General features: G+C 62.4%; 3 protein-coding genes across 3 annotated transcripts in view; 2 read left to right on the forward strand and 1 right to left on the reverse strand.

The window, feature by feature from the left end:
- TMBIM1 (transmembrane BAX inhibitor motif containing 1) overlaps positions 1 to 3497 on the forward strand; it is a 5875-nt gene extending 2378 nt beyond the window's left edge. The window contains exons 2-12 of the mRNA XM_082056603.1: positions 545 to 807; positions 913 to 995; positions 1086 to 1150; positions 1285 to 1338; positions 1460 to 1510; positions 1680 to 1719; positions 1901 to 1938; positions 2159 to 2246; positions 2353 to 2448; positions 2716 to 2769; positions 2854 to 3497. Coding sequence (XP_081912729.1) covers positions 573 to 807; positions 913 to 995; positions 1086 to 1150; positions 1285 to 1338; positions 1460 to 1510; positions 1680 to 1719; positions 1901 to 1938; positions 2159 to 2246; positions 2353 to 2448; positions 2716 to 2769; positions 2854 to 2997 — 948 coding nt within the window. The 5' untranslated portion in view covers positions 545 to 572 and the 3' untranslated portion in view covers positions 2998 to 3497. The remainder of the gene's footprint in view (positions 1 to 544; positions 808 to 912; positions 996 to 1085; positions 1151 to 1284; positions 1339 to 1459; positions 1511 to 1679; positions 1720 to 1900; positions 1939 to 2158; positions 2247 to 2352; positions 2449 to 2715; positions 2770 to 2853) is intronic.
- A 252-nt stretch (positions 3498 to 3749) lies between these two features.
- Positions 3750 to 4985, reverse strand: LOC309441679 (uncharacterized protein). The gene is made up of 3 exons (XM_082056605.1): positions 4830 to 4985; positions 4236 to 4431; positions 3750 to 4059 (listed from the first exon to the last, which is right to left on the reverse strand). The coding sequence occupies exons 1-3, from the start codon at positions 4891 to 4893 to the stop codon at positions 3900 to 3902; spliced, it is 420 nt and encodes a 139-aa protein (XP_081912731.1). The 5' UTR covers positions 4894 to 4985; the 3' UTR covers positions 3750 to 3899.
- A 96-nt stretch (positions 4986 to 5081) lies between these two features.
- AAMP (angio associated migratory cell protein) lies at positions 5082 to 9299 on the forward strand. The gene is made up of 11 exons (XM_082056602.1): positions 5082 to 5238; positions 5558 to 5710; positions 6107 to 6226; positions 6379 to 6518; positions 6632 to 6776; positions 6933 to 7016; positions 7290 to 7405; positions 7782 to 7885; positions 8277 to 8367; positions 8665 to 8819; positions 9021 to 9299. The coding sequence occupies exons 1-11, from the start codon at positions 5151 to 5153 to the stop codon at positions 9094 to 9096; spliced, it is 1272 nt and encodes a 423-aa protein (XP_081912728.1). The 5' UTR covers positions 5082 to 5150; the 3' UTR covers positions 9097 to 9299.
- Positions 9300 to 9484: the final 185 nt, after the last annotated feature.

Below are 9484 nucleotides of genomic sequence, written 5' to 3' on the forward strand. Positions count from 1 at the left end.
GATGCTGGAGCCCCCAAATAGCCTGCCAGGCTGCTGGATGGGGGGCACCTCCAAAGCAGGGGGTGGAGCAGTGGGGTCTGTATGGATGGGATCAGGGTCAGGCCCTGGGTTTGCATCCCAGGCAGCAGGCACGGTGGTGCTGCTCCCAGGGCAGTGAGACCAGCCAGGGTGCAGGGGTGTGCTCCCTGTCCTCCAGCGCTGACAGAGTGAGTGCCAGAGGCTGGAGAGGTCACGTCCCCGTCACTGCTTGAGCGCGTGGCCGTGCCCTGCCCCTGGCTGGCCACTGACGCGGGGACTCAGGGCACAGGAATGTGGGTGGCCCTCGCCAAAGTACAGTGGGAGCGTCCCTCACCTCTCATTGACCCTCTGGCATTGAGGCCAGCTCGTCCTTACTAATTAAAAGCCACTGTTAAAGTGGGAGGGGGAGGTTTTGTGGCTCCACTGTCCCCTGTGTCCTCCTACCTGTGGCTCTGCTTGCTGGGGACACGACCTGCCCGGGGAGAGGGACCTTTGCTGACGACCTCCCATCTTTTCTCCCCTTCAGGTGCCCGTGAGAGACGCAGGGAGCCGGCATGGCGCAGCCCAATGCGCCCCCTGCGTACGATGACAAGAACCCCCTGTATCCCCCGCCTCCGGGGGGGTACCCCCAGCCCCCCCACTATGCTGGGGGGTATTCACAGCCAGGGGGGTACCCTGCAGCAGGGGGGTACCCTGCAGCAGGGGGGTATTCTCAGCCGGGGGGGTACCCTGTGGCAGGGGGGTACGCCCAGCCAGGGATGGCCATGCCCACCATGCCTATTCGGTTCGGTAAGTGGAGGCAGCTTGAAGTATTTTTTGGGGGACACTAGAAATAGGAGTGCTGCAGGGGGTTGTGCAGCCCACCCTGGTGCTGAGGGGTGTCCCCCCCTGCAGGTGACGATGTCATTGGAGACAGTTCCCGCTTCCCATCGACCGACTGGGATGACAAGAAGGTCCGGCACACTTTCATCCGCAAGGCAAGTCCTGGGGGTCGGGGGCACCCATCAGGGTGCGGGGGCACCTGTCAGGTGGGAGGCCAGGTGCTGACTCCCCCTTGTCTCTCGCAGGTCTACTCCATCATCTCCCTACAGCTGCTGGTGACAGTGGGAATCATTGCTGTGTTCACCTTCGTGTGAGTTGGGGCGTCCCTCCTTATCTTTGCCCCAAAAAAGGGGGAAGCCTGGCCCTATGTCCCCCATGGGGGGCTCCCGAGGGCACAGTAGTTGCTGTCCCCCCTCCCTTACACTCATCCCTCCCATCCTGCAGCTCCCCTGTCCGCTCCTTTGTCCAGAGGAACGCTGCCATCTACTATGCCTCATAGTGAGTAGGGGGTCCCCAGCTTGTGCCCCCCTGGGGTGCCCTCCAACAGCTGGCACCCCACAATCGCTGCCTCCTAGCCCAAAGGGATCCCGGGGCTGACACCCACTGTCTCTCTCTGCAGCGCTGTGTTCCTGGTGACCTACGTGGTGCTGGCCTGCTGCCAGGGTCCCCGGTGAGTCACTGGTGGCTGGGACCCATGGGGTGGGGGACTGTGGGTATGGGGGGTCTTTGGGGCATCGGGAGGGGTCCTTGCTTGGGGCTGTCCCCGGGGGTTGGGAACCAGGAGGACACGACATGGCCACTGTCACCAGCTCACCTCTCTTCTCTGTTTTTGTCCTCAGGAGACGCTTCCCCTGGAACATCATCCTGCTGAGCATCTTTGTGAGTGGGCTGGGGCTGGTGGGGGGGCCAGGGGTGCCCCCATGGCACCCCAGCTCCCCAGATGGTCTGGGAGGGATGGGGGGACGTGTGGGCAGGCTGGGGGCAGCCAGGAACTGCCCCCAGCAGTAAACCTGTCCCCCTGGTGCCGCTGCCCTGCTGAGTCTGCCCTTCTCTCCTGCAGACGTTGGCCATGGGTTTGATGACAGGGACAATCGCCAGGTATGTTCTGAGGACCCTGTGGTGACAGGAGCTGGGGTTCCTCCTGTTGCCCCCTGCATGGCTGGCTCAAATGAGAGGTTGCCAGGGGACACCCCTGTTTTCTGGGCTCGGAGACAGCAGGTTCCCTGCCCGGGATTGGGGCCATGGGAGGTCACCAACACCTCCTGTGGCAGGGAGCTCCCAAAGCATGGGGTGACTCTGGTGTCCCCTCCATCCACAGCATGTACCAGACCAAAGCTGTCCTGATCGCCATGCTCATCACTGCCATTGTGGCCATCATTGTCACCGTCTTCTGCTTCCAGACCAAGGTGAGGAGGGGACATGCCCTGTCCTGCCCTGGGGTCAGGTTGGGGAGCTGGGTGGTGGGGAGACCCCAGGCTTTCACGTGATACATGTGTGTCCCCCCCACTGCAGGTTGATTTTACATCATGTACAGGGCTCTTCTGCGTGCTGGGCATCGTGGTCATGGTGACTGGGATCATCACTGCCATCGTCCTCTCCTTCAAATATGTGAGTGGGGGGGTCAGAGGGCCTGCAGGGTCTACTCAGCTGGGTTTCCCCGGGGGCTGTTACAGGCAGGGGGGATTTGGGTTGTTCCCCTTTGCTGGGCTGTAGGGTGTGGTGCTGGCCACGGCAGAGGCAGCTTGCCTGCAGGGAGAGGGTGTGTTGGCGTCAGCATCACCGGCATTTCGTCGGGATCCAAGCAGAACCTGCCCTGCCTTGCCTGCTGCCTGCCAGCACCCAGCTCACCCTGCCTGTGTCCCCTTCCCCGCGCAGGTCCCCTGGCTCCACATGCTGTATGCCGCCATTGGCGCCATCGCCTTCACCCTGGTGAGTTGATGGCTGGGGTGTGCAGAGGGTGTCAGGCAGGCTCCCCCCACCCAGTGCCTGCCTGACACACTCTCTGTACCCCAGTTCCTTGCCTATGACACCCAACTTGTGCTGGGGAACAGGAAGAACACAATAAGCCCCGAGGAGTACATCTACGGTGCTCTCACTATCTACACGGACATCGTCTACATCTTCACCTTCCTCTTGCAGATTGTGGGCCGGGATTAGCCTTGGGACCCCTTCTGGCCCCTCCTACTGCCCCTCACCCCCTTCTCTGGCCTCTGTACAGAATGGCTGCTTACAGTGACTCCTAATGCTTCAGCATCCCTACCTGTAGGCTGCTAAGAAAAGGGCTTCCCTTGATCACCCCCCCCGTAAGCCTCCAGGGGCAGCTGGGGGGACCAGCTGCTGGTTTAGGCAGTGCCCAGCCTTGGCACTGCTCAGTGAGGTCTGTGTTGGTCTGGCAGCGGAGCACTGCGGTCCTGCCTGGGCACAGGGAGCTGGCAGCAGCTGCTGGGATTGTGTTAGGATTTTTTTTGGCAGAGCCCAGTCCATGTTATTCACTTGGTGCCTTAAATGTGGCTCCAGCCATGCCCCCACCCCAAGCTGCAGCAGTGCCGGGTGTGGGCAGAGGGGCAGCTGGGACCCCTGTGGCAGAGCTCATGTCGCAGAGACCCTGCAGCCACAGATGTGGGCAAAGTTGCTAAATAAAACACTTTAATTTTCCAGATGGTCCCCGTCTTACTGTTGTGGCAACTCCCCTGAAAACCTCGGGCAGCCTCAGTGGGGGCTGCGGCCTGGGGCAGCGCAAACCCCACTTTAGGGTGGAAAATACAAGGTTGAGCTGATCCAGGCCTGGCCTCCCCTCTGGCCCATACTCCCCTGCCCCTGGAGGCAGAACCCCAGCTGCAGGGCAGTTGCCCCCCCTGCTCTGGGGGCAGGCGGAGCCCGGGTCTGAGGGCTGAGAGAGAGACTGCAGCTGCACCAAGGTGTTGCACTCACCAGGACCAGTTTTATTTGTCCCTGTCCAGCCCCACAACCACCCCACTGGCTGGACAAGGAGGGCAGGTGCCAGTACCACGTGGCCCATGGGGCTGGCATCCGCATGGTGCCAGGCTGACGCAGCCTGGCTATGCCCCCCTGACCACCCTCTTGTATCGCTCTGTCTCGTACTCGCCCTGGTTGGCTTCCATCATCGTACGGCGGATTTTGAGCTGCTCCATCCGGTTTTTGTCCACTTCCCGCTTGGCCAGGAGGAAGAGGATGATGCCAGAGGGCAAGCCGATGGCCCTGCAGGACAGCCAGGCAGGAGATGAAGAGAGCCAACGGGGACACAAGGGCCCTGGGGTGGCACAGACACCCCACTGCTCAGCACTGCAGGCCCCTGAGACGCCCCATCCCACCCCAGAGGAGGCCCCTGTTGCCTCTCCTGCCCCTCCGAGCCAGTATGTTCCCCCAGCACTCACCAGGCCACCCCCACCGGCTTCATTGGGTTCTTGGCTTTGCGCGTGGGGATGTACTCCACCCCTTCGGGGAGCCCCCCACTTCTGGGCTCCGGGCTGGCCCGTGGCCCCGTTGGCTGGTGGCAGTTCCGCCCCAGGAGCTGTGTGCCCAGGGGGGCTGGCTGCCCCCAGGGCCTGGTGGGGCCCGCTGCCAGCAGCCCTGCGGGGAGAGAGGCGTTAGAGAAGGGTGGCCATGGGGCAGCGTGTGGGGGCCCAGCCTGAGGCTCCGGCCCTGCCCTTGTCTTTGACTCTGGGCTCAACCTCTGCCCCGGCGGCAGGGGGCGCTCGGGGGCGGGGGATGGAGCCGTGCGTGGCGTGGCCGATGCAGAGGAGGCGTGGCCAAGCGCGCCAGGGGCGTGGCTCTAAGACCTCTCTTCCGAGGGGCAGGGCCAAGGGCACTAGGGGCGTGGCTCTGAGGCCTCTCCTCACCCGGGCCGGGCCGAGGAGCGCCCCGGGGCTGCGTGTCGGAGGCCGCGGGGCCGCACTGTGAGGGTGACGGCGGTACGCTCCCGATCCCCTCCCGCCCCGGGGCCGCTCCCTTCGCCCGCCCGCTGTTACCGCGCAGTCTGCCGAGCGCCGCCGCCATGGTGGGCCGTGCGGGTGTGCGGCAGCCCCGCTGCATGCCGGGAGCTGCAGTCCGCCGCGCGGGGGCTGCCGGGTGGCCGCGCTGCCCTGGCTGCCTACGCGAAACTACAGCTCCCAGAGAGCACCGTGCGGGGCGGGGCCGACCTACCGTGCTGGAGGAAGAGGTGGGGCCCGGGTGAGGACGCGAGTCGAGGTTGGCTGAGGCGGGAGGGCGGCGGGCGGGGATTGGCCAGGGCGGAGAGAACGGCGGAAGCGGCGGCGGCGGGGCGGGGTGGGGTGCGCGGGCAGGCCGGCATGGAGCCCGCGGAGGGCCCGGGGGAGCTGGGCTTCCACGGCGACGAGGAGATCATCGAGGTGGTGGAGCTGGGCCCGCCCGGGCCGGGTGAGACAGGGCGCCGCGCACCGGATAGAGCTTGCGGGGGCTCACACGGGGGCACCGGGCCCGCTCCGCCCCGCCCCGGCGCCGAGTCCGGCCGCGGCTCCTGGCCCGTCCCCTTCCCCCGGGCCTGCGGCCTCTTCCCGTGTCACTCCCCCTTCTTGGAGGCTTTTCTGCTCCCGGTCTACCGGTCGCGGCGGCATCGGGATTGTGCATGCCCCTCGCTGCTCTGTCCCCCGGGGACCCCCGGTCCTGCTGTGCCCACAGCCGTCGGCCCTGGCAGGGCCGAGCCGCCTCCTGATGTGTGCTCCGTTGCTTTCTGCAGATGACCTGGCCGACGAGATGGAGGATGTGGACTTCGATGACGAGGCTGCTGAAGAGCCCGATGCTGAGGCTTGGGAGACGGAGGATGACGAGGGAGTGGAGGACGGCATGGAGGCACAGGATGACAGCGAGGTCACGTTCTCCCTCCACTCAGGTGAGCGGGGGGCACGTGCAGCAGTTGGGATCCCCCTCAGGACCTGCTCTGACTCTGGCTTTCCCCAAAGTAAGGGGGTGCAGCAGGATTTTGCCAGGCTGCTGTCCCTTGGCTGTTCCTGGGACAGCTGTCACGACTCGGGGCTGTGATGCTTTGGGCTTTGCTCGTTTCCAGCTTATACTCCAGTAGAGAAGCGCTTTGAGCCCTGATCTCGGCAGACAGCCTGTGCTGTTCTTTCCTATGGGAAGAACTGATTCCTGTGATTTGGGCTGGGAGTTCAGCTCTCTGACATCCTGCCCAGACCCAGCGCTGCGTGGGGTTTGGATCCCCTGGGAGCGTTGGATGGGGCGTGAGCGGTGTCCGAGTCATACAGTCCCTCTTTACTCTTCTGTGAAGCTTCCGTTTTCTGCGTGAGTCTCGACCCCAAGACCAACACGCTGGCAGTGACAGGCGGGGAAGACGACAAGGCTTTTGTGTGGCGTGTGAGCGATGGAGAGCTCCTGTTTGAATGCTCAGGTGAGCTGCTTGAGGCTGAGCGAGCGGCTGTGTTCCCTCCAAGCCACACCTCTCCAGACATGCTCTTCGCCAGCTCATGTTCTACTGCACCCAGGCTCTTGATCATTCTCTGTAGCCTGGCCTGAGCAGTCTCTGTCCCCTCACATCTCTAGGACACAAGGACTCGGTTACCTGTGCCGGCTTCAGTCATGACTCCATATTTGTGGCCACGGGTGACATGTCTGGGCTTATCAAAGTGTGGCGGGTGGACACCAAGGAAGAAGTGTGGTCCTTCGAGGTGGGGGACTTGGAGGTGAGCAGTGGCACTGCTGGTACTGCGGGGAGCTGATAGGCTGGCAGCTGGGACTCATCTGGGTGGCATGGGGAACACCACCCCCGTGACGCTGCCTGTCCCTCTCTGCCCAGTGGATGGAGTGGCACCCTCAAGCCCATGTCCTTCTGGCGGGCACGGCTGATGGCAACTCCTGGATGTGGAAGATCCCTAGTGGAGACTGCAAAACCTTCCAGGGCCCTGCGTGCCCGGCCACGTGTGGCAGGATCCTGCCTGATGGTGAGGCAAGGGGGCTGTGCAGGGTGGGGAACGTCACAGCTCTGTGACAGATCCTGCTGCCATCGTCTGCCCTCCTGCTTCTGCCAGTCTGTGCTGAGCGGGAGGCGGAGAGATGGGGGAGCTCTGGCTTCTATCCGCTGGCTCTGTCTTGCCCAGGGAAGCGAGCGGTGGTGGGGTATGAGGATGGGACCATGCGCATCTGGGACCTGAAGCAGGGAACCTCGCTGCATGTCCTGAAAGGTAGGGAAGAGGTTAATCACCTGGGGTCCTCCCTAATTGGAGAATGGCTCCTTCCAGCGGGCTCTGATCTCTGCCTGAGTGGAGGGGTGGCACTTCTGAAGTCAGGAGGGAACCCGGTGCTGAATTTCCCTGTCCCACAGGTGGCTGTCCTCTGCTACTGGGGTGCTGGCAGAGCTGGGGAAGCTGGAGGCTGCAGGAGGGTGGGTTTCAAGGCCAACTGGGTCTCCCTGGGGAGGACACATGGAGCTCATGCCTCTCCTGCTTGCTCCCCAGGTCAGGATGGCCACCAGGACCCCTTGACATGTGTGGCCAGCAACCAGGACGGCAGTTTGATCATGACGGGCTCTGTGGACTGTCATGCCAAGCTGGTCAACTCCGCCACGGGCAAGGTGGGTCTGTGTGGGTGGGGGCAAGAGCCACGAGTCCTGGGGGACCAGCCTCCCAAGCCCTGTCCTGGGCCAAGCTGGTGTCTCCGAGTGGTTTGGGCTTCTACTGGCCCTGAGCAGCCTGTGCTGGCCACGAACAACCAGCAGGAGGCGCCCTTGGCTAATACAACTGCATCGAGCTGCTGGTGGGACTTGTAACTGTGTGGTCCTTCTGGGTTCGTAGAAGCAGGTTCCTCCTTGTCTGCTCCAAAGAGCTTATGTTTTGGGGTTGGGCTTTGGTGTCCAGAGGGTGTAGGCATGATTCTGGGTAAGGGAAGTCGCTGTGACTGGGTGTCCCCTTCCCCTCCCTGCAGGGACTAATCAGCCTACTTCTACCCAGGTGGTGTGTGTGTTCAAGATGGAGAACATGGCTCCAAAGGCCCCCACCGGTGAGGGCGAGGAGGCAGAGTCCAACTCGGTGGAGTCGCTGGGCTTCTGTAATGTGTGAGTGTGGGGACAGCCCCCCTTCAGTGCTGTATCTTACAGAGGTTGTTACAAACAGATCCATTTCCATCCATCCTTGTTCTGCTGCATTTCTGTCACCTCCATCCTCCTCAGCTGGCTGTGGAGATCCCAGGTCACTTGGGTGTGACACAGAGGACAAGGACCCCAGCTGCTTAGTCCTCCCCACAATTTGTTAGGTTTCTGGGCTATAGCATGATGGACCACTGTCCTTCCTGACTGGGGTGTCTTATGGATCCAGCCATTGAGTTGTCCCCCATCTTCTGGATACACTGTAGCCCTCAGCATAGGGTTTGCCTTCAACCTTGATCCTTCATGCACTTCCACCCCTGCTTCCCCCAGGCCCACATAACACCTGTACCCCTCCCTGCAGGATGCCACTGGCTGCCGTGGGCTACCTGGATGGGACGCTGGCTATCTACGACCTCTCCACGCAAAGCTTGAGGCATAAGTGCCAACACGAGGTATTGCCCTGCCTCCTCTCTCTAGGCCTGGAGCGGGGGGTGGTGTCTTTTTTTGGCCCATCCAAGACCTCTCTTGCAGCTCAGGGGCTTTCCTGGGGCCAGTTTCCAATTTGTGCTTCTCCCTCAGCCCCTCCAGCTTCCCCAAAGGCAGCTGCAGACCCTGCACAGTGGACGTGCCCTCTAACTGGCTCTCGGACCTGTGGGGATGCAGACAGCACTGGGGGTGGGGGCACGTGGAGGGAGCTGAGACTTTCTGGGCATCCCCAGTGCTCACCCTGTGGCCTCCCCCTGTCTCAGTCAGGGATCGTGCAGCTGCTGTGGGAGGAGAGCTCGGCTGTGGTCTACACCTGCAGCCTGGATGGGGCTGTGCGGCTCTGGGACGCCCGCTCAGGGAAGATGATCAGCGAGTACCGAGGGCACTCAGCTGAAATCCTCGACTTTGCCGTGAACAAGTGAGCAAGTAACCCCCAAATCCCTTCCCTGATGCGTGGAGGGACCAGAGGTGGCAGTGCCTCCAGCCTCAGGAACTCCAGTCATGAACTGTCTCTCCTTTGGGTGCCCCTGGGGTCTGGTCCCAAGGATGGGGAGTCTTCAGGGTTGGTGAGAGATGCCCAAAGCCCCCAGCCCCATCTCTGAGCCCCATCTCCCCACAGGGATGCCTCCATTGTGGTGACGACCTCTGGTGACCACCAAGCCAAAGTGTTCTGCGTCCAGCGCCCTGATCGTTAGAAGCTGTGCTGAGTGATGGTGTCCTGGCTCTGCCAGGTGACTTGTGTACAGAGGGAGGAGGGAGATGGGTTTCACTACTCTTCTCCTGTGTGTGCTTTGTAATTTTCCAGCCTGCCCCACTTCGCCCTCCCTGTCTGGGGGCCAGGCCTGAGGTTTTGTATGAAAATGTCTCCTAATTATATAAATTATTTCACTTAACTGGATGCCATCCACTCTGCTCGTTGGAGGGAAGAAGACTGGGGAGCTGTGCTTCCTCCCTCCTCAGGGATCTCCCCAGCACCCAGCCATGGCCTGAGGAGCAATGGCAGATGGTTTTATGCTGATCCAGGTGGAGACAGAGATGCCCCCATCTGACCTCTGCCTGTTAGGGGGAGTTAGTGGGCCAGGG

The sequence above is a fragment of the Streptopelia decaocto genome (genome assembly GCF_964273445.1).
Source record: "Streptopelia decaocto genome assembly, chromosome: 6".
NCBI lineage: Eukaryota > Metazoa > Chordata > Aves > Columbiformes > Columbidae > Streptopelia > Streptopelia decaocto.